Here is a 25,138-nt window from a genome sequence, read left to right on the forward strand (position 1 = left end):
TCTCCTCCTGCTTTATAAGTTTTTTTCCCCCAGTTGCTGCTCTGTGTGTGTGTGTGTTTTTTCTACCTTATCTTCTTGTGTGTTAATTCGGTCCTCAGGTTCTTCTAGTGGACTACTGAAACTTTCCATTGTGTTCATTTTTTGAAGATAAGTCATTCTTCATTTCCTCCTGGTTCTTCATTTTTGCTTGATTCTTACACATGTTGTTGAATTTGTCTTCCATCCTTTTTTGCGTCCTTATGACTATTGCTCTGAATTCTTTCTCTGACAAATTGTTTGCCTCCATTTCATTTACTTCCTTTTCTTATTCCTTCTTTTTTTTCCGTATGGGGGCTGTTTCTTTGTCTCCCCATTTTTGCTCCTCTCAGGGTGTCTGATTATGTGGCTCACTCTCTACCATGTTGACTGAAATGCACAAAATACAACTTGATAAGACATGACGCAGAGTGAACAAAACATGAATGTATTCATGACACTGATAACCCTAATAAAGGTGACCACCAGAGAAAAAAAAATTAAAGGAGCAAAAAGAGAACAAAAATGATATTGAATAAAGGAAAAAGGTAATAGAGAAAAGAAAAAGAAGGAAAAAAAAAAGCAAGCAGAAAATAAATATACGTATATGGGGAGAAAACTCCATAAAACAAATAAACCAAAAAATGCAAATAACAAACACCTAGAAAAAAGGGGGGAGCTGAATCTAAAGAGGCAGAGCTTATTTCCAGAAGGTAAGGTAAAGGAATTGAATGAATGAGGGAATGGCCACGGTTCAATATAGAGGAGTTAGAAAGAGAATGAGTGGATAAGAAGAAAAGTAAAAAACAAAAAATCAATAAAAATAAAAAATCCCCCTTTCTTTAATATATCTATCTATATATTTATCCACCTATTTTTGGAAAAGGAGAATAGAGAGCAAATAGGCTTAATTTTGGTGGTTGGAACTAATTAAGCATTTAGGAAAAGAAGAGAGCAAGTGAGGAGACAAAAAAAACAAATAAATAAAAAATTGACTCGTGAAGAAAGAAAAGAGAAGGGTCCATGGACTTTTAGCAGGGGTGACGAAATTATATACATGAATAAGCCAACAGAATACTAGTAATGCATCAATAAAGCAGATAAAGAAGATCAATTTTATCAAGGAGTAAAGAGAAAGGAGAGAGAAAATCTAAAGCAGGAACAGGAGAAGAGAAACAGGATGAAAAAGGGAGAAGTGAGGAAGAAAAGGTTGGCGAAAAGGTTGGCAAAAAGGAAACAATGAGGTAAAGTAATAATACAAAAATTAAAATAGAATGTAGAACCCTCATCCAAAAAATAAAAAGTTAAAATAATAATAATAATAAATAAAAATGAAATAAATAAAATAATATAAATTTTTTTCCTTTTTTAAGTAAAAGATAAAAAATAAAATATTGAAGTAGTGAAGTATTCCTTTCTTCAGCTGAGTTTTAATGTCCCAAGGAGACTGGTTTAAGACCCTTCTCTACTGTTCTCAGTTTCCTGTTAGGTAGTCAGCACCATGTTGAAGTTTCTAGCGGTCCACCGCTTTTCTGTGTCTGTCTCCACAGCCTTGGTTTCAGGCAGGCAGGAACAATTTGCCTGCTTTGTTTGTCTGCCTGCTTTTAGTCGTATTTACACAAGCATCTATTTCTGACACGGGCTTTAGGTGGGGGTTTTGCTATATTAGTTTCTGGGTCCAAATAGCCCCTCAACCCAGTCTCCGAGGGCTCCCTGGGGGTACTCAGAATCCTTGTTTCCCTGCAGAACTTGAGGCTTGGTGCAGCTGCACTGCTAGGAGGAGCCTGATCTTCAGGAGAAAAAATGGCTGTTTAGGGTTGGAGGGACCGAACTGCCCCAGAGGTGGATTCCTGGTTGCCTCTTCCTGTTTTGGTCCCCAGCTTCCACAAAACCACCTTCCCCTGCACTGCAGCCTCGGTGAGTGTTTGTAATTGAAAGATCCTATGTACTGGGTTTAGTGAGTAAAAGCAAGGAAAATATAAAGACAGAGTAACTATGCCGCTGCGTAATTCTCTCACCCTGAACTGCATGGCCAGTGCAGAACTTCAGGTTGCCTTTCTGAGCACAGCCTCCCACGTCTGTGGACTTCTATCTAGACTAGTGGCCTGGTGTACAAAATTGGTGCACATTAAAAGGGACATAATTAGAGGAAATATTTTAATATTGCTATTTGCCCTTTCTCTATAATAGAAGTGTCAGAGATTAAAGAAAATTACTAAAATGTACATGAAAATCTCCCTCCCGTCAGAGTCTGGGGCACACAGTGGGACCCAGAGTCAAGTCCCCGCCCACCCACCTGCGATTTAAAATCGCATGAGACCCAGACCCGGCCAGACCCACCCCCATCAAGCCCTGCAGGGCAAGGGGCGCAGTCTCAGGTCCCCCATCAAGCTCCACCGGGTGGGGGACATGGCCTTAGGTCCTCTGGTGCAGCCTCAGGTCCCCTGGCCCTGTTGCCAGGGTTGGGGGCATGACCTCAGGTCCCCAGCCCGGCCTCAGGTCCCCCAGCCCAGGCGCTGGGGCCGGGGTTGTGGCCTCAGGTCCTCCTGCCCCGGCGCGAGGGCGCAAGGGCAACAGGGCGTGAAAGTGTGATGACCATTTTCATATTAGCCCCTTATTATATAGGATTCCCTTACAGCCAGCAGCCTTGTGGACCACCTTCCACAATTGAGTGTTTCGCGTGTCCCCAAGGAACACAGACTTGGTGCAGCACAGTTTCCTTTTGACCCTCTTGTCCCCATAGTTGGGTGTCTCTCCCTCCAGCCCACATCCCCTATCCTACTGTTCTCCAAGTATGTTCTGTCCTTTCTGGCCATGGGTTGTCTCACCAGCTGTGTTTAATTTACCAATTCCGGATGGATGTTATTTGATTTAGTTGTTTCTTCTATCTTCTCTGTGAGAAGGTGCAGGACCCATCCGCCTATTTGGCCACCATTTTGTCTCCCCCCCAGACAAATATTTTAGAAGCCTGTGGCCAGGGAGGCTGGAGTCTCAGTGTTCATGGGTTTGCAGCCAAGGCAGACGGTCAATGGCCAGTGTGGCTATAGGGTCCCGGGTGCTGTCTGAGGGCTCCCCAGATAGAGGTGAGGCTGGGTTCCCAGTCACAGCATCTTTCCCCTTCAAGATAGTGTTCCCTCCACTGCAGAGCCAGCCTCCCGGAAGAGATTGCAGTGGAAGAAGAGGCTGCCCGGCTAGGGGAACGTGGTCCACCAGCCTCTAAAAGTTCTGCGGAATATAACTGTCACACACACACACACACACACACACACACACACACTCACACACTCCACACATCCACCCATTCTCCTATTGCTCCCTCACTCACTCACACCCTTCCCTCACTGCCATCCTGCTGGCAGCCATCTTGGATTCCAAACACCCATTTTTGATAAAAACTATCAGGAAGGTGGAAATAGAGGGATAAAACATCAACATAATAAAAGCCTTATATGACATACCTACAACCAACATCATACTCAATGGGCAAAAACTAAAACCATTTCCCTTAAGAACAGGAATGAGACAGGGATGCCCACTTTTACCACTCCTGTTCGACATAGTATTAGAAATGGTAGCCATAGCAATCAGACAAGAAGAAGAAATAAAAGGCATCCAAATTAGAAAATAAGTAAAACTGTTATTATTTGCAGATGACATGATATTGTACATAGAAAACCCCAAAGATTCCATCAAAAACTACTAGACTTAATAAATGAATTCAGCAATGTAGCAGGATACAACAGAAATCTATGGATTTTTTATACAGCAATCAATGAACTCCCAGAAAGAGAAACTAAAAAAAAAAAAAAAAAAAATCCCATTTACCATTGAATCAAAAAAAATTAAGATACCTAGGAATAAACTTAAGTAAGGAGGTAAAAGACCTGTACTCTGAAAACTATAAGACACTCAAAAAAGAGATGGAGGAATACATAAACAAATGGAAGAATATACCATGTTCATGGATTGGTAGAATCAACATCATTAAAATGTCCATACTACCCAAAGAAATCTATAGATTCAATGCATTCCCCATTAAGATACCAATGGCATATTTCACAAACCTAGAACAAACTCTCCAAAAATCCATCTGGAATAAAAGAAGACCCCGAATAGCTGCAGCAATCCTGAGAAGGAAGAACAAAGTTGGAGGGATCATAATACCAGATATCTAGCTGTATTATCAAGGTATATTACTTAAAAATGCCTGGTACAAGCACAAGAACAGATATATAGACCAATGGAACAGAACAGATAACCCATAAATTGACCCAAACCATTTTGCTCAATTAATATTTGACAAAGTAGGCAAGAGCACACAATGGAGCCAAAACAGTCTATTCAATAAATGGTGTTGGGAAAATTGGACAGATACATGCAAAAAAATGAAACTAGACCAGTGGTTGGCAAACTCATTATTCAACAGAGCCAAATATCAACAGTACAATGATTGAAATTTCTTTTTAGAGCCAAATTTTTTAAACTTAAACTATATAGGTAGGTACATTGTTATTAACTTAATTAGGGTACTCCTAAGACTTAGGAAGAGTCACATTCAAGGGGCCAAAGAGCCGCATGTGGCTCGCAAGCTTCAGTTTGCCGACCACTGAACTAGACCATCAACTTACACCATACACAAAACTAAACTCAAAATGGATAAAGGACTTACATGTAAAACGGGAAACCATAAAAATCTTAGAGGAATCCATAGGCAGCAAAATATCAGACATATGTCATAGCAATATCTTTACTGATACAGCTCCCAAGGCAATGGAAACTAAGGAGAAATTAAACAAATGGGACTACATCAAGATAAAAAGCTTCTGTGCAACAAAAGAAACCATCAACAAAACAACAAGAAAGCCCACTGCATGGGAGAACATATTTGCCAATGTTATCTCAGACAAGGGTTTAATCTCCAAAATTTACAGGGAACTCATACAACTTAACAAAAGGAAGATAAACAATCCAATAAAAAAATGGGCAAAGGACTTAAATAGACAATTTTTGAAAGAGGACCTACAGAAGGCCAAGAGACATATGAAAACATCTCAAATTCACTAATCATTCGAGAGATGCAAATCAAAATGACAATGAGGTACCATCTCACACCTGTCAGAATAGCTGTCATCAACAAATCATTAAACGAACAGTGCTGGTGAGAAAAAGGAATCCTCTTGCACTGCTGGTGGGCATGCAGACTGGTGCAACCACTGTGGAAAACAGTATGGAGTTTCCTCAAAAAACTGAAAATGGAGCTTCCATTTCATCCAGTAATCCCCACTTCTAGGACTATATCCCAAGAAACTAGAAACACCAGTCAGAAAGGATATATGCACCCCTATGCTCATAGCAACACATTTTATAATAGCTAAGATTTAGAAGCAGCCTAAGTGCCCATCAGCAGATGAGTGGATTAAAAAACTGTGGTACATCTATACAATGGAATACTATACTGCTGTAAAAGAGAAGAAACTCTTACTATTTTCAACAGCATGGATGGACCTGGGGAGCATTATGCTAAGTTTAATAAACCAGTTGGAGAAAGATATATATCACATGATCTCACTCATTTGTGGAATATAATGAACAACATAAACTGATGAACCAAATAGAGCCAGAGGAAAAAAATATTTTAGAATATAATAGAAGTAATCATGTTATTTGGAGATTTTCAATATTTCCTACAACTTTTGTGATATGATATTATGTTAGTACAGTTTTGGTGATATTATTATATTTAAAATCATTTTTTCTTAAAATATTAATTTTTATTGCATGTAATATTATATTTAAAATCATTTTTTCTTGAAATATTAATGTTTATCGCATGCAACATTATTATGTTTAAAACTAGAGGCCTGGTGGACGAAATTCATGCACTAAGGGGGCGGGGGCATTCCCCAGCTTGGCCTGTGCCCTCTCACAGTGCAGGAGCCCCATGATTGATCACCCCAAAGAGGTAGGCCCCACTCACCCATCTGGGGCTCCTTGGTGGATTATCCCAAAGAGGTAGACCAGAGCGGGGGTCCCGCCTCCACTCTCTGCAGAGCCACGGGAACCCCAGGCCTCACCGAGCAGAGCCATGGGCCCCGCCTACCCACCACGCATGCAGCGTCAAGCCCACCCGCGTGTGCCCGCTGCGCACACAGCCTCCTGGTGATCGCTCATTCCGACATGAAGGCATCATGGCATGAGGGCATGACGACCACTTAGGCTTTTATTAATAAGACTAGAGGCCCGGTGCACAAAAATTTGTGTACTCGGGGGGGAGGGGGGATCCCTCAGCCCGGCCTGGGCCCTCTTGCAGTCTGGGACCCCTCGGGAGATAATGACCTGCTGGCTTAGGCCTGCTCCCGGGTGACAGAGGGCAGGCCCAATCCCTAGGTGCAGGCCCTGGTCAGGCTCAGAGCAGGGCCGATTGGGGGGTGGGGCACCGCCCCCTGTCACACTCAAGGCAGGGTCGATGGGGAGGTTGCGGTGCCACCCCCATCACACACAGAGCAGGGCCAATCAGGGGGTTGGGGCACTGCCCCCTGTCACTCACAGAGCAGGACCCATCAAGGGGGTTGGGGCTCCGTACCCTGTCACTCACAGAGCAGGGCTGATCAGGGGGTTGAGGAGCTCCCCCTTGTCACTCACAGAGTAGGGCCGATAGGGGAGTTGGGGCACCGCCCTCTGTCACACTCAGGGCAAGGCCGATGGGGAGGTTATGGCTCTACCCTGTCACACACAGAGCAGGGCCCATGGGGGGTGGTTGGGGTGCTGCCCTCTATCACCCACAGAGCAGGGCCGATCAGGGGGTTGGGGTGCCGCCACTGTCACACTCAGGGCAGGGCCAATGGGGAGGTTATGGCTCTACCCCGTCACACACAGAGCAGGGCACATGGGGGGGGGGGGGGTTGGAGCGCCGCACCCTGTCACACACAGAGCAGGGCCGATCAGGGGGTTGGGGTGCCACACCCTGTCACACACAGAGCCGCAGGGTGATCAGGGGGTTGGGGAGCTCCCCCCTATCAGGCACAGAGCAGGGCTGATCAGGGGATTGGGGCGCCTTCCCCTGTCATGAACAGAGCAGGGCGGATAGGGAGGTTGTGGCCCCACCCCCTGTCACACACAGAGCCGCAGGGCGATCAGGGGGTTTGGGTGCTGCCCCCTGTCACGCTGATCCCAGTGCTGGGAGGCCTTGCAGCTCTGCTGATCCCGGTGCTGGGAGGCATATTACCCTTTTACTGTATAGGATAGAGGCCTGGTGCACGGGTGGGGACCGGATGGTTTGCCCTGAAGGGTGTCCTGGATCAGGGTGGGGGTCCCGCTTGGGTGCCTGGCCAGCCTGGGTGAGGGTCTGATGGCTGTTTGTAGCTGGTCACAACCCCTTCAGGGTAGGGGTCCCCACTGGGGTGCCTGGCCAGTCTGGGTGAGGAGCTGAGGGCTGTTTTCAGCCTGGCAGGTGACTGAACCTCCCAACTGCTCCTTTTTTTCTTTTTTTCTTTTTTTTATTCTGGGCCAGCTTTAGCTCTGAGCCTTGGCTCCAGCTCTTAGGCTTCGGCTGCTGAAAGCAGGTATCTGGTTTGTTTGGGTTCTATAATCGAAACACTGTTTCAACTCCAGCTCTGAGATCCCGGCTGGCTGAAAGCAGGTTTCTGGGGTTTTGTTTAACTTCTATATTTGTAACAATGTTTCAAACTTCAAGCTCTGAGGCCGGCAGCGGCAGGCAGGGATGTTGGAGTCCTCCGTCACTGAAGCAAGCAAGCCTCATGTTCACTTCAAGCTGCCTGGCTGCTGGCCGCCATCTTGGCTGGCAGTTAATTTGCATATCACCCTGATTAGCCAATGGGAAGGGTAGCGGAGGTACGGCTAATTGCCATGTTTCTCTTTTATTAGATAGGATTGTTTTTCTTGAAAAGCAAAACAAAAAACCTCTTAAGACAAAGGACCCAGTACATGCTCTCTCTCCAGAACCTGCCCATGCCTTCATTCTTTAGGCTTGTATCTTTGTTTTCTTTCTGTTAGGGTCCCCATAAGACTTGCGACTAGGGGAGCATTGGGTTACAGCAGCTCATCCTGGGATAACCCCCTTCAAGCCCCTTCTTTTGCTTCTGTAACCTGATTCCAGAGTTCATGCAGCCCAGCTGGCTCACTTCTTCTGCCTCTGTGACTTTCTTTCTAAAGGACCAAGGCAGCTCTCTGAGCATTCTGCTCCAGTCTTCACTTTAAGTGTACTTTTACTTTGCATGCTAAATAAACTTCCCCTTGCGCTAGAGTTCTTGGCTCTGAATTCTTTCTTTGCTGAAATCAAGAACCAAGAGCCAACATCGCTGGTGACACTCCTAGTTCAGGGACCACTTTAGGACCCTTGGCTTAGGGAATGATAATGCTACAAAACGGAAGGAGCCTGGTGATATCTGAAGCAGCCTCTGGAGGAGAGGCATTTTTCCACCCCCATGTTAACATCCGCCCTGGCCTGAGAGCATGTACTCCTGTGACAGTAAGTTTACATAGCACAGAAGAAATGACAGTCACTGGACTCTGGGTGAGTGTCTGCAGAGGCAGGCCTGGCAATGAATGCTGACAGAAATATTGGTGTCTTCCAGGCTGTCTCTCTCTGGAAGTATGGAACAAGGGAAGAGAGGAGAGTAAAGAAAAAGTCCTGTTGCTTGATGGCTCAGAATCTCAGATAACTCTTGTATGTACATTAAAGAAAATCTTTTTCCTAATTTGAAGTTAGATTTAGTCTGATTCTTGATTCAAATCACCTACTGTTAAAGTTCCTGAGTTTTAAATGAGACCTCAGGTTCTTAACTGGAAAACAAACACATCCCCGCAATACAAAGCAAGCAAAGCTTTAAAAAGTATCCTCAGATCCTAATGCAATGTTTGAGGAAGTGTTAACAATGTTTACTATTGTCAGCACTCAGGGAAGTGAGTATAGGAAAAACATTTTCTTCCATTTAAAAAACAAGGTTTTATTTGTTGATCTCAGTTCTTAAAATTATTGTTGCTTAAGCAGCATTTTAATGAAATGTATAATTTTAGTCGGATAGACAATGTTGTAGTTTGTTCACTCATTTGCCTATTTGTCCACCAGTTATTTGTGGAAGGCTAGTCCTGTTCCATCAGTCCAGCAAGCTTCAGTTCCAGAATTGGAAGCTCTCAGACCAGGCTTGCCTGGTTCCACAGGTGAGAACTAAGCGACAATAATTTTAAGACAAAGATCAACAAATAAAACCTTTTGTGTTTTTTTTAAATTATAGTGTGCTGGGTGCTGAGGTAAAGAGGGGACCAAACAAATAAGCACCGGCCTCATGAAGCTCCCAGTCTAAAGGGGCACACGGGCAGGTAAACCGAAAATCACAGTGGAATGTGATGGGTCCTAGGAGAGGAGAAACAATGGGCCTATAAAAACAGATGAGTGGGACACACCCACACTTGAAGACTTACCAAGGCTTCCTACAGGGAGTGATGTCTTAGCCAAATCTAAAGATTAAAAAAGTGAAGACAGGAGGTATGGAAAGGATTCTGGGCAGCAGGAGAATCTGGGCGAATAGTGTAAGAACTCAGCATGCTCAAGGAACGGGAAGAAATGCAGTGATTGGCTAAATAGTTTTGTGCTGATCGTATGGAAAATGAAAGAGTAAGAAGCAAGATTGGAATCCAGGAGTGTCTAAGGAAAACAGAAAGAGGTGGGAGGAATAAGCTGAAGAGACAGCTCAGAACAGAGATAAGAACTGCCATTATATTCTGGGATGTCCTTCTCACATGCTTACATGCACAAGTAGGAGCTCCCCCACAATGGCAAAGCTGCTGTTCTGAGGACCACACTTTTGGGCATCAAGGATTAAGAGAGCACATGGAAGTGTCCTTTTACTGGTGGCTGGTGATTGCTGTGACACAGTCCTGATGGCCTAATGGACTTCCATTAGCTTGGAAAGTCACAAACATGGAGTCCTGTTCCCAGGCACTGCAGCAGCAGTGATACTGGCTCTTCACCTTCACGAATTCCATGAATGTTTTCTTCCTGTTGAATTGATGCATGAGCTGGGGAAAGCCACTTATGAGTCAAAGTCTCAAGATGACTGTGATCATTGCCTGATAGCTCACCAGAAACACACTGAGAAAGATAGTCTCCTATACACTGATGGTGGTTCTGAAACTATCCTTCTGTAGAACACTGATGTCCCCAAACTTGGATAATAATGGCAATCTTTCACCATTGAAAGGAAATTTAAATGCTAATGAAAAACTTTTCTTGCTGGGTGGAGGTGGGCAAAGAGGAGAAATGGGGGGGGGGGCATATGTAATAGTGTCAACAATAAAAAATAAGAAAGAAAGAGAAAACTTTTCTTAATTTACAGTTTTTCTTCCATGCCTTTCTCTTAATCTGTTGCTGCTGGCATCTATTTGAATGCCAACATATTCTGGGGAGAACCAAATAGGCAACAAACAAATTTAGGAGCAAAGCCTGGTGACCTGGTGCTGTGTGAACTCATGGATAAGATTTTATACTACATTTGTGCACTGTGGTCACACTGTCCTTGCTAAAACTCTTCCTAGTTTATATGATAGGATACATCAGGGTTTCAGTATCTTTTCAAAGTGCCGCAGAAATGGACACATCAGAGGGGCATATTCTCTGAAATATGCCAGGCTCCTTCAACCTGCCCAGGTGCTTCTGTGCCTCCTTCTAGTTCAAAATGAAGAAGCTTGAGTGTAAGTCTCAATTTCATCTCTAGTTTATCTTGAGATTGTCAGCAAGATGCCCAATCTCCTCTCTCTCTTTCTGGGAAAGAGACCAATATGCCTAGCCTACTTTGTCCTACCTATGGGTCTCAAAACATTGCTCAGGAGAGGTCTTAGAAAAGTCTAGAGTGAGTTTCAAGCTGAGCATCTGTGATTCCAAATAACATTGCAATCTTTTCATTTTAAAGCTAAAAAGACAAATTTTAGTGTGCTTTTCAATATATGAAGGAATATCAATATGAACATGTAATAACAATATGAAGTAACCCAATCTCTTTGTTGTTCAGATTCATTTCAGTGTGAAAAGTGTTCAAAACAAAAAATGCAGTCAAATTTGTAAATAGAAGCTCATTTTGGCCCATGATGACACTGACCCTTGAGGTTAAACTGCTAAACTGCTAACAGTAAGTGACTGGATGATCCGCAGATGACATGGATAGTCAATGAGGAAGACAACGGGTGTCTTTCTCTGGGCATTATAGTTATATGTATGTAGATGTCTTGAAATATTTGTATGATGGTATTTTTAAAGACAGAAGTAGCTGATTGGCATTCCCTGAATTAAACCAACAATGACTACCCCATTAGAGGGTGAAGATGCTTTAGAACAGGGCTAGATAGTAAATATTTTAGGTTTTGTGGACCATATGGTTTCTGTTGCAATAGCTCACCACTGACCTTGTAGTGCAAAGCAGTCATAGACAATATGTTTTTGTTTTCTTTTAAAGGATCTAGCTGTGTTCCAGCTTTACTTACAAAATTGGCATGGGCTAGATATGTTTCAAAGGCCACAGTTTGCTGACTTTCTACTTTAGAATATCATAAAGATACCACCAAATTTGGGCTTCTTCATTCTCCCAGTCCTGCACACCATATTCTTGGCCCTCAGTTTTAGTGCAGCTCGAGTTTTATAGCTCAGCAAATGTAGTTGCCAAACCCTGGAGAAACCATCAAGCCAGGTGGCCATTTGGGTAGATACTTCATATGCCAATATAGCTATCTAAAACCCTACACCTTCTTCAAAGTATTTGTAAAATAAAGCATTGTTTAAATGTAATATCCAAGTTTTAAAAACAAACCAGTGTTCTCCAGAGTACATCTACTGATGTTATGATGGGAAAGAAGAGAGAGTGCTTTCCTACTCCTAGAAATACTTTGCAAAAATGAAGCCCATCACTTATGCACAAGTGACTAAATTTGCCTTTTGCTTTCCCTTAAAATGTCAACTCATGACCAGTTTCTTATTGTTCTAACTCAAAGGTGGCCTGTCAGTCCAGCTCACGCTCTTTGTGACTCTCTCTCCACTCTCACATATCTGGGGATGCAGAAAGCTCTGTCAGAGGCCTGCAGAGGGAGGTTTTAAACTCTGAACCTCCATTTGCCTGCCCTTAATTAAACAACTCCTTCTCAGCCTGGGAGTTGCCACCCTTTACTGTGCAGAACAGGATAGAATGAAACTGAAGGTGAAACAAGTCCTTTATTTCTAGTACATTTAAAAATGTAGATTTTGGAACACTATGGTGGGTTTAAAGTGGAGTCTCATAGACTTGAGCTCAAGAATGCTTTTGTCCTTGGCGCAGTTACTTAAGGTCTTTGAGGTCCTGAATTTCAGCTTCTACTTTGAAGAAAATAAAGTTAATATCTACCTCGTAAGATTGATCTATAGTGAGTAGCAAATAGTAAATATTCAATAAATGATAGCTTCTGAAATATTTTCCATATCTTCCTATATACCTGGAAATTGTTTTGTTTGGTCTATTCTGAAGAAGAGTTTTGTTGTCACTGTTTTACTCTCTTATATCATCCAATAAACCGTGAGTGAAATGTAAGTGTATACACACCTAGAAAGCATGTAAAGAGAAAGGTCTCCAAACAGGAAAGACTAATGGTAGGAAAACTGATTGAACAGAAAGAAACCACAATCCCCAGAGTAGTTCAGGGTCATCAAATTCATTTGGTCTATTTTCTTTTGGAAAAGGGAGCCTCCAGGTTTGGTTTAAGCAAGTAGCACATAAGCTTCTTGAGAGCACAGATCTTGACAGACTCACATACAGTCCCTGGAATTGCTCTTGGCACTTGGTGCCAATTAGTACTTGTTTTTTCAACTAATAAAGGGGCATGGTTTTTCTCAACTAATAACTTAGATATGATTTGCTTTTGTATTAACCATGAGACCTTCCTGGAGCTCAGCATAAGGAAGGAACAGGGATTCTAAGGAGAAGGAGATTTAACATTGGACAAGGATGGTATAATTTACAGAATACTTACCTTCAAGTATGCAATTTCTGAAATGATCATGACAATTCCCCAATATGAAAATACCTATTCTAGGCCAGTTTCTGGCAGATGCTGTATGTACCCTGAGGCCATTCCAACAAGATTTCCTTTAATTTCATTTGTTTTCTGGAAAGAAAAACCCCACTATTGCTCATAATTTATGGAGTGTCAGCATGATGCTGGGTATGCTGGGGTAAGTCGGAGTTATGCTTCCCCAGAATGTCACTACGTGTCCCTGTGGTTTTCCACATAGTGACATGGGAGAGAACAGTAGCGCTGATGCCGCATGTAGTTCACATACCTGAAAACATCATCGTATGCTGGAAGTTCCAGGGTACCTTCTGCTTCTGGCCCAGATTCAGGAGGAAGGAGAGGGGATAGATGTTGCAGGCTCTGGCAACAAGAATTGCTAGCTGGGAAACATTGAGGAAAGCATTACTTAGTAAGGGCACTAGTCCTTGAGCTTTAAATATCATTTCCTTTAGTTTCTCTATACTATGACCCAGAAAACAGGGATAAATATGTCAACACATGTATGTCCAACTTCCTTCCAAAATTCATCTTTCAATGCCAATTCCTTTTTAGAAATAATATATATTTATATTTGAATACATTTGATTTACAATAGCCAACCCAATTTCAATCTCTGTAAATTTTCTCATCATATTTATTGTTGCTGGAGACTGACTTTATGTTCAATTCTGCTGCAAAGGAAGGCAGCAAGTGTGCAGGGTTGTGGCATGCTTCCTGAGCAGTGCTTCAGAAAGGATACATGTGCTTTGGCTCCTGATTACCATCTCACTGTTCATCAATTATAGGCCCTGTATCTAGCAAGCTTCACTCTTTTTTTTTCTTTTAGTGGATTTAATTTTGAGAGAAATTGCCTATATAAACATATGATACAACTAATGCTTTAAGAAGCATTTTACTAAATCCAAACTGTACACATTAAAATCTATGAAAATATTGGTGGTAGTCATTTCTCCCCTTTGTCATCTTGGACCACTTCCCTGATAGTCTACCTAGTCTAGTTTACCCTCAAATGAGATGGAATTGTTGGGAAGAGGAGCTTCCTTCTAAGACCAGGTTTTGGATGAAATCTGAGGGTTGAGCTGAGTGCTCTGTGAAGAGAGAACAGGAAGCAGGTGCTTGGTTAGAACAGGGCTTTGAAAAAGGAGTCGACTCTCCTGGCTGTAAGATCACCTCCTGGAATCTGAGGGGGTATGTCCATTTTCCCAGTGGAAAGAATGATGACAGCCACTGACTGTCCTTGGGGACATCCCAGTGCCTCAGTATCCTTTTGTTCAGATACCCATTCCCATTGGGAGTGCCTACACACCAGGCCTAGCACTCAAAAGTCCTCTGCATTAAAAGTGAGGTTTAGATTTTTTTCTATTATTTTGTTTATAGGAAAGGTTTTCTTAATAAAATAACCTTACATGTGCCCAATTATTAAGATATTGAAACATATCCATCATGCTAATTTCATTTGCTCTTTACTTTGCATATCCTATTTCAAAGTCCTTACTAAAAAGATTTTACCATCCTGTAATGAAAATATTTCTAACGCTTAATAATCTTCTGATCATACTAATTCAGGTTAAATATATTTCTCTGTAAAGAATGGGTTGAAATTTTAATATAAATGATTCATAATTTTAAACATATTTTGAATATTCAAAAAAGTCACTCTCCTTTAGTTCCTCCCTCCCAGTATTTCCCAAAGTTCTTATGTTTAACCATAAGCATTTAACTAGAAATTACATATATACCTTAAATTTGAGCCCTATAGTAAGCCTGAGGAAATTACTTTAACAATTTAACAGAATAATCGGTAAAAGTAAGTAGTTTGTTCTCTTTTGTCAGCCCCTATTCTGTATTTCAAAGCATACAAAGGTTCCAAGTATAAAAAAGGCATTAAAGATATGATTCTGGAATGTGAACAATGCCAGACCCATGTAGCAGAAGATGACATTCTCAGCCAAGAAGTTCATAAATTCAAACAACTGAAAACAAAGCAGAAACCAAAATCAGTAATGATGACTCAGGTTTTAATTCACTTAATCACCTGTATAATGTGTTTGGTGACTGGATGGCTCTCCTTATCTAGGAAGGCTGTCCCTTTGTCCTGTGCTTATCTTCTGGAGGGGCACAGGGACGCTGCCTGTGTTGTCAGGTGAGCTGACTCTCCTGTGGTTCTCTACACAGTGACAGGTGCTGCAACCCTGTCCACATCCCACCTTCCTATCCAGCTGCAAAGCTGCCCGAGATTCCCCTGGGCCAACTTAACCAGTGTGTATCCTTCATGGCACACTTCCTACTGGGATGACAGAATATTCCATCACAGAAATGGAAGCTATGTGATTTGCTTAAGGTGTACTGTAGTAAACAATGCAAAGATAGTTTAGAATTTTTCTGCAGATCACCCAGTAGGTGCACTTGAATTCCCAGAACTTGAAAAAAGCTTCAGCTACTTTATTCTCCTCAGGCAGGCAGGAAGGATGAACTTGGAAAACTTAGAAAGTAGGAATAAGGATGAATGTTGATAATACTTCAATATTATAATGATCAGTATGTCTTAAATGAGACTCATTAAATTGATTGATATAGTTCTATCCATTAAACATCTACAATTTCTAGCTGGTAAAAAGAAGATGATTAATCCCAGGGATCAGTTTATACAGCAAGAACACAATAGGCATATCACATTCAGTCAGAGGAATGGCGTACTAACACCCATGCTGATGAAAGCTCCCCAAAATTATTCTTAGACCATTAACTAAACAACTTAAGTTGAACATGAAAAATATTATCCATGCTCCAGATTAGAAGTAAAAAGGGAATAATGTGTCCAGGGCTACAACAAAGGCCAATTTGGAAGAGACTTTAGTTTGTATTGCAGACTTTTCATTTGGAAGTTCCTAAAACTTCATTTTAGACCTAAATGTTTCTGAAAGTATTTCTCTTGGCTTTTAAATAGCTCATTTTTTTTCATGTAATGTATTAACAGCCCTACAAATAATGCCCAATAACTGTTTACTGACAAAAAACAAAACAAACAAACAAACAAAAAACCACACACAGAATCTTGTCAGAAACATTATTTAAACCAGTAATAGAAAGAGTGGATTAAAAAGATGCAGCTCCTCTGGCGCAAGATGGTCTCCCTGCAGTGGCAGCGATCATTATCCGTTACCCGCGGCGTGTTTCATATCCCAGGACAGCTCATCTCAGCAAACATTACCATCCAGATAACCACAGGAAACTGGAAAATGTGGTGTAAATATGGGGATGGGGGACACTTCTACCTCATTAAATCTTTACTTTTTCAAAAAGTGAGATTTGGCTGTTTTAATTGGCTTGGGTTGCCATAACAAAATAATATAGACAAGTGGCTTAACCAACACAAACTTACTTTTCACAGCTCTGGAGGTTGGGAAATCCAAGATCAAGGTGCTGGATGATTTGATTCTAGTGAGGGCCCTCTTCCTGGTGTGCAAACAGCAGCTGCTTGCTGTGTCCTTGTTTGGCAGGGAGAGTTCCCCTCTCTCAAGGCTCTTCTCTCAAGGGCATTAATCTAATTCATGAGGGCTCTCATGACCTAATCACTTCTCCAAAGCCCCACCTCCAAGTACCATCACATTGGAGATGAGGGCATCAACATCTGAATTGGTGGGGATTGGGCACATGCATTCAGTTCATTACAGCTACCTAGCTTTAACATTAATAAACATGTCAAGGTTAAATTAATAGGGCCTCTTCCCCTGTGTATTTTACTCTAGATGGGTCCACTGAACCTCTTCTTGGTGATTGCACTCTGATTTCCCTTTGGGGTTCATCTTCTCCCCCACTCTAGATCGATGCCTGAATAGCTCAGATATGGAATATGTGATGTGGAACTAAACTACTTCAATCAGATTTGATGGTGTTCGAGAAACCAAGATGGCGGCATAGGTTAATGCCGGAGTTTGCTGCCTCTAACAACCATTTCAAAAATACAACTAAAAGATGGAACGGACATCATCCAGAACCACAGGAAGGCTGGCTGAATGGAAGTTCTACAACTAGGAGGAACTGAGAATCAGAGGAGGCGCAGTGCTGAAGTAAAATACTAAGCTGGGGAGTGCGTGCGGCGCGGGCTGGTGGCTGAGGGCGTGGTTGTCTGTTTCAATCCAGAGGGAGCCTCAGACTCAGAGCTCCAGATCCGGGTGAGTCTCTAGGGACCCAGACTCAAAAGGGAGAAGCAGGATTGTCTGGCTACGGTCCCTCCAAGGTTTGCAGCTGTTGCTGGGACAGAGAGGCGGAGCCCCTGGGGACGGACTGAGAGCAGCCATAACTGCTCCCTCCTCGGCCCTGTTGATCCCATGGGACCCGCCCCGCCCAAGCCCTGCACAGAGCCATTTGCCGGATAGCCTCAGGCAAAGGCTAGATTAGCACAGCCAGTCGGCCTGGAGGTCAAATCCCTCTAGTATTAACTATAACAATCAAGGCTTAACTACAACAAGACTGCGCACAAAGACCACTAGGGGGTGTACCAAGAAAGCGTAAAAAATGCGGAGACAAAGAAACAGGACAAAACTATCAAGGGAGGATATTGAGTTCAGAACCACACTTTTGAGGTCTCTCAAGAGGCTTCTAGAGGCTGTCGATAACTTGATGAGTTGTACAGGAAATCTAATGAGACCCTTGATGGTGTGATAAAGGACCATCTAGAAAGTAAGCATACATTGACTGAAATAAAGAATATTATACAGACTCCCAACAGCAAACCAGAGGAGCGCAAGAATCAAGTCAAAGATTTGAAATGCGAAGAAGTGAGAAACACCCAACCGGAAAAGCAAAATGAAAAAGAACCCAAAAATATGAAGATAGTGTAAGGAGCCTCTGGGACAGCTTCAAATGTACCAACATCAGAATTATAGGGATACCAGAAGATGAGAAAGAGCAAGATATTGAAAACCTATTTGAAGAAATAATGACAGAAAACTTCCCCCACCTGGTGAAAGAAATAGACTTACAAGTCCAGGAAGCACAGAGAACCCCAAACAAAAGGAATCCAAAGAGGACCACACCAAGACACATCATAATTAAAATGCCAAGAGCAAAAGACAAAGAGAGAATCTTAAAAGCAGCAAGAGAAAGAAACTCAGTTACCTACAAGGGAATACCCATACGACTGTCAGCTGATTTCTCAACAGAAACTTTGCAGGCCAGAAGGGAGTGGCAAGAAATATTCAAAGTGATGAATAGCAAGAACCTACAACCAAGATTACTTTATCCAGCAAAGCTATCATTCAAAATTGAAGGTCAGATAAAGAGCTTCACAGATAAGGAAAAGCTAAAGGAGTTCATCACCACCAAACCAGTATTATATGAAATGCTGAAAGGTATCCTTTAAGAAGAGGAAAAAGAAGAAAAAGGTAAAGATACAAATTATGAACAACAAATATGCATCTATCAACAAATGAATCTAAGAATCAAGTGAATAAATAACCTGATGTACAGAATGAACTGGTGATTATAATAGAATCAGGGACATAGAAAGGGAATGGACTGACTATTCTTGGGGGGAAAAGGGGTGTGGGAGATGCGGGAAGAGACTGGACAAAAATCGTGCACCTATGGATGAACACAGTGGGTGGGGAGTGAGGGCGGAGGGTGGGGAGGGAGCTGGAAGGAGGGGAGTTATGGGGGGAAAAAAGAGGAACAAATGTAATAATCTGAACAATAAAGATTTAATAATAAATAAATAAATAAATAAATAAATAAATAAACTACTTCAATCAAAGCATTTCTCCAGCCAACATGTTTGCTTCTAAATGGGTGTGATCCATTTAGAGTCCTGAGGCCTTCACAGAGATTGCTGGGACATAGACCCTACCTTTTCACTGTGTGGGAATTCAGCAGGATGCAGGCCAGGGAGCTGCTGCTAGCCATATTGTGAATTCAGGAAACAGCCACCTGATGACACTACTTAATCTTCAACTGTATTCAACCTCTCCCAAAACAAAATCTACCCTTGGATTTTTAAAAGAAACAAAGAAATCACTTTTTATTTGAGGTGGGGTTTCTATCACTTAAAATGCTACAAACTCCTTTATAGTCTGGCACCAGTTTAATAAAGCAAAATGAAACAGCTCTCTGACTTAGCAGAGATGATAAAGAAAAGCACGGTGGTCAACTTTTTGACTTTTTCCAGTTAGTAACAAAGTCTGTTATCCCTGCCCACTACCGACACCCAATTTTAATCAATTTCTCATGTTAATGGGCCAAATAAGCATATGAGTAAAATCAGGTTTTGGGTTTTTTTCTGTTGATTGTTTAGATGTGATGGGAATTTGTCCTATACATTTTAGCTAGGAACCCATGATATTAAATATTTGTTTTAGAGATTTTATTCCTTTGTATAACTCGGATTTTACTTGATTTAGTTAATTTATTGAAATCTAACACTGACCAAAATTACAAGTAACTGTTCACATACACATTGTATAAAACTTTGATTTTTCCATTTAGGTCCACTTCTGGACCTGGTCTTTGTTTTGACTATTATCTATTACTGTACTAATACCATATTCTTTTTAATGACTGTAGATCCATAATACATTGTAACATTTCATAGATATAAACTGTTCCCATACTCTATCTTCTTCAGAATTTTCCTGGTTATTTTTGTACATTTAAAAAATATTTTTATTGATGCTTAATCACTCAGAAAAGATTTTTTAAATTTATTTATTGATTGAGAGGGAGAGATAAAGAGAGAGAAACATCAGGGTTTGAATCCACAACCTTTGAGTATCAGAATGCTTCTCTAACCAATTGAGCTACCTGGTAAGGTCACTTGGAAAAAACTTTGTCATATATTTATAGTTTACGATTTAAAAAGAGAATATTAGGGGAGAAACCAAGATGGCGGCATAGGTAAACACCGGAGATTGCTGCCTCACACAACCACTTCAAAAATACAACTAAAAGACAAAACGGACATTATCCAGAACCACAGGAAGGCTGGCTGAGTGGAAATTCTACAACTAGAAGGAAAGAGAAAAGCATACCGAGACTCAGAGGAGGTGCGGTGTGGAAGTAAAATACAAAGGTGCGGAGGTGCATGCAGAGAGGGCTGGTGGCTGAGGACACGATTATCTTTTTCAATTGGGAGGGAGTCTCAAGCTCTGAGCTCCAGTTCTGGGCGAGTCTCTGGAGACCCAGACTCATACGGGAGAAACAGGACTTTCTGGCATTGGTGGGAACTCGAGGGCAGCTTTCTCTCAGAGGCGCTCGCAGCAATTGCCAGGGCCTCTGAGGGCAGGACTGAGAGCAGCCATACTGCTTGCTCTGCCCTCCCTGTTGATCCCCTGGGACCCCGCCCCACCCAAGCCATACACGAGGCTTTTGCATATGAAAGGCCTGGCCTTTTGTAATATGAAAATTACTTAACAAACTGCAGCTGGCCCAAGGCCCCATGGCAACTTGCATTGCTTTACAGCTGGCTTCTGCTGGGTAGCCTCAGGCACCTCCTTAGATCCAAGAGCCAGTGTACCCAGTGGTCAGAGTGGGACCATCCAATTACAACTCCTCAGATCCATAAGGGACACACTCAGGAGGCAGACTCAGTGAGCACCAATGCCCCACTGAAGCAAGTCTTGCCCCATAAGGGTGTCTTCAGCACAGAAGTTCTCCCACCATAGACATAGCTGATTCTCACAGCCAATTGGCCTGGAGGTCAATTCCTCCCAGTGTTACCTACAATAATCAAGGTTTAACTACAACAAGACTGTGCACAAAGCCTAGAAGGGGGTGCACCAAGAGTGTCTACCTCAGGTAATTGGGGAGGCTGAACCACTGGGCCCTATAGGACACTTAGCACACAAAGCCACTCTATCGACACAGCAAAGCATAAAAAATGCCGAGACAAAGAAACAGAACACAAATGACAGAAATGGAGGAAAGCAAACTACTGGATATAGAGTTCAAAACCACACTTCTAAGGTTTTTCAAGAATTTTCTAGAAACCGCCGATAAACTTAATGAGACCCTCAAGAAATCTAGTGAGACCCTCGAGGTTATGATAAAGGACCAACTAGAAATTAAGCATACACTGACTGAAATAAAGAATATTATACAGACTCCCAACAGCAGACAAGAGGATCGCAAGAATCAAGTCAAAGATTTGAAATATGAAGAAGAAAAAAAACACCCAACCGGAAAAGCAAAATGAAAAAAGAATCCAAAAATACGAAAATAGTGTAAGGAGCCTCTGGGACAGCTTCAAGCATACCAACATCCGAATTTTAGGGGTGTCAGAAGAAGAGAGAGAGCAAGATATTGAAAACCTATTTGAAGAAATAATGACAGAAAAATTTCCCCACCTGGTGAAAGAAATAGACTTACAAGTCCAGGAAGCACAGAGAACCCCAAACAAAAGGAATCCAAAGAGGACCACACCAAGACACATCATAATTAAAATGCCAAGAGCAAAAGATAAAGAGAGAATCTTAAAAGCAGCAAGAGAAAAAAAGTCAGTTACCTACAAGGGAGTACCCATACGACTGTCAGCTGATTTCTCAACAGAAACTATGCAGGCCAGAAGGGAGTGGCAAGAAATACTCAAAGTAATGAATACCAAGAACCTACAACCAAGAATACTTTATCCAGCAAAGCTATCATCAGAATTGAAGGTCAGATAAAGGCTTCACAGATAAGGAAAAGCTAAAGGGGTTCATCACCACTAAACCAGTATTATATGAAATGCTGAAAGGTATCTTTTAAGAAGAGGAAGAAGAAGAAAAAGGTAAAGATACAAATTATGAACAACAAATACACATCCATCAACAAGTGAATCTAAAAATCAAGTGAATAAATAATCTGATGATCAGAATAAACTGGTGATTATAATAGAATCAGGAGCATAGAAAGGGAGTTGACTGACTATTCTTGGGGGGGAAAGGGGTGTGGGGGATGCGGGAAGAGACTGGACAAAAATCGTGCACCTATGAATGAGGACATTGGTGGGGGAGTGAGGGCAGAGGGTGGGAGGGTAACCGGGTGGAGGGGAGCTATGGGGGAAAAAAGAGGAACAACTGTAATAATCTGAACAATAAAGATTTAATTTTTAAAAAAAGAGAATATTACTAGCACCCAGGAATAACTCTTGTTCCCCTTCCCAGTTATACCTTCACACTCAATGCAACTATATACAGACATGTTAGCTTTCCCTGTTTTTTCAGTTTTACATGAATGGAAACAGATAATATATACTAATTCACATTTGTTATCTTTTGCTCAGCATTGTTTGTGAGATTCTTAATGTTGTATGCAGAAGTACCTTATTTTTTCTGTATATGAATATACCACAATTTATTTTATTCATTCCACCATTGACAGACATTTGGGTTGTGTCCAGCTTGGAGCTATGATGACTTTTGCTGCTGTGAATACGTTTGAATTTATACAAATAGTTGGAATAAAGTACCCAGCAGTATTCCAAAGCAATGGCACCAGTTTGCACTCCCATCAGCAGTTCTGGTTGATTTAAGTTCTCCTCAAGACATACAGATAAGTTTCACTTCACTTTATGGACATTTGTATTATTATTATTATTATTATTTCTTTTTACTATGAAGCTGAGTTACTTTCATAGTTAAAAATACTAGATTAAATTAAAACAAAAAAATTAAAAGTTGAATAGAAAGTTTTCCAAATGTTTTCTTCCTTTGGCCTTGCTCAAACAGCAACTCTTCTTTTTATTTTCAGGAAGTTATCAACTATTCTTACTAATCTAATATTTTTCTTATTTTCTTTAAAAATGGTTTTTGAGTGCAGAAAAATACAAATAGCAATAACAAAAGCACTTATATTTCTGTGGAACATTTTTTTCAGCAATTCATAGACAATTTGCATAATGTTACATAAATCTGATATTTTTATATAACTTACTTTATTAATTCAATATTTTTATCAGTCTCTTACCATGGCAAAAAAATTTGAATCAACTAAATAATATTTAATGCCAGTACAATAACCCCTGGTATCTTCCTATCAAATTTTATTTCATTGTACCCATTATTATTGATAGATCCTCTCTCCCCCCAACTGGTGGGTGGAGTATGATGTAATCTGCAGCCTGGAAATACCTGAGTGACTAACCATGTACCTTATATGGACTATACATTGGACCACCAATCCACACCTGCCAAATACCCTAAGCCCTTGTCCTATATGGACAATGCGGTAAGCCACCAATCAGTGTGCGCTGAGTACACTAAGCCCCCACCCCTTTCCATTCCGCCCCTCCAAAGGCGTGCCCACCCCTGCACATGCTGCTGTTCTCCCCTTGCGAGACAGCCCGGGAGGTCCTTCTCTAATAAAGCCTGTAGTCCTGGTTTTTGGCCCCTGTCTGATTTTTCAATTATATATTTGGTTGTTTACAGATTTCCCTCCTTATAAACAATGCTACATCAAGTACCTTTGTACAAATCTCTCTCCCCATTTGAGTGATTACTCCTTAGGTAAAATTATTAGACATTGGCTACTTCTATCAAAGTATATACATTAAATTTTCTTTTTCAATATACTAAAGTTATCATCATAATTATCTAGTTATCTAATCTAATAAAAGACAAATAGGGTAATTAACCATACCTCTGATACGCTTCCCATTGGCTAATCAGGGTGATATGCAAATTAACTGCCAACAAATATGGCGGTTAATTTGCATACATAGGCACCAAGCAATGGAGCGAAGCCAGCTGGCCTGAAACAGGAGCAGCAAGCGAAGGCAGGCGAGGTGAGTGAAGAGCAAGGAGGGGGGCCCATGCACCATGGACTGGGGGGCTTCTTAGCTAAGTGCCCCGGTCCGCAAGGCCAGCCCCCAGAAGCCTCAGCAGCCGGTCTTGCCTTGTGGTCCAAGAACTGCCCATCAGCGGTCTGGGCTGCAAGGCAAGGCCCTCCCCAGAAGCCCCAGCAGCGGGTCTTGCCTAGTGCCCAGGATCCGCCCATCAGCGGGTCAGGGCTGCAAGGCAAGGCCCGCTCCCAGCAGCCCCAGCAGCAGGTCTTTCCTTGAGGCCCAGGAACCGCCCATCAGTGGGTCAGGGCTGCAAGGCAAGGCCCGCCCCCAGAAGCCCCAGCTACTTTAAAAATAGAAGGATCTCCTTTTGAACCAATCTGTTTAGATTCATGATTAGTAAAACAGTATGAAACTAATGAAATACAGTGATAGGAATTAGGAAGTGGGACACTGATGGTTCTGGGCATGTGAAGGGTGAGGGACAGAAGGGTACACACGGTCTTCCCTTCAGTTCTGCTGGAGAGATGAGCTCCGAGGGCCGGAGCTGTTCCATGCCCAGATGAGGTGGGTGTGGTCAGTGGCTCTGTTTCAGAACTTCTTGCCAAGCAGAGACCTTACCCGACCCACAGGAACATTTTTACTCCAGAAAACAGAAACAGCCAGTTCCAATGGGCATGGGAAAACCAGTGTCTCCTCCTGTGCACTGTGTCCTGATGGGGTGACAGGGGAGGTGGGCGAGGGGGGCAGTGCAGAGTTGTTAGGCAGCTGGAGTGGGAGTGGGAAGGCCATGAAATGTCCACAGTCCTGCTGTGCCCATGGCCTGGGCTGCTCCTCCAGGCCCTGGCTGAGGGATTAGGGCTAATTCTCTCGGGAAGGGAATATTCCATGGGTGAAAGATTTCCAGGCTCAGGGTGGGCCGTGTGTTAGTTTGGGGCAAATCCCTCAGCATTCCTGCTGCCACACCCTCAGAGGAATGAGGCAGAGGCACCCCTCACCCCCAAGATCCCTTCATGGACATTTTAGCATCTAAGTGATTTTTAATCCCTTCAGGGAGACTTTCTATCCTGCAGTCCCATCCCACCCCACTGTTGCTGTTTGTCTGCCAGCTGGGTCGAGCATCAAGGGGAAGGGGGTTAATACTCACTGAAAGACTACTGATCCTACCGGGAAACCAACTTATTTACTGTACTGTTGTAAATACCATACTCTTTATATCCTGTATATTGGCTTCTTTTAAATAAATTGAAATGTCTTAGAAAAAAAGAAAGAAAAAAAAGGCAAGGTAGGGCGGGACCCAGAAGCCCCAGAAGCCACCAG

The 25,138-nt window shown here is 42.2% G+C and overlaps 1 protein-coding gene across 1 annotated transcript in view; it reads right to left on the minus strand.

The window, feature by feature from the left end:
• Positions 1–25,138, minus strand: part of SLC9A9 (solute carrier family 9 member A9) — a 766,430-nt gene that overhangs the window by 269,125 nt on the left and 472,167 nt on the right. Inside the window, 2 exon segments of the mRNA XM_070403739.1 lie at positions 13,334–13,445; positions 14,925–15,038. Coding sequence (XP_070259840.1) covers positions 13,334–13,445; positions 14,925–15,038 — 226 coding nt within the window.

This window comes from Myotis yumanensis, unplaced genomic scaffold (assembly GCF_028538775.1).
Source record: "Myotis yumanensis isolate MYYU_CA2020_CCGP unplaced genomic scaffold, mMyoYum1.0.hap1 SCAF_2, whole genome shotgun sequence".
NCBI lineage: Eukaryota > Metazoa > Chordata > Mammalia > Chiroptera > Vespertilionidae > Myotis > Myotis yumanensis.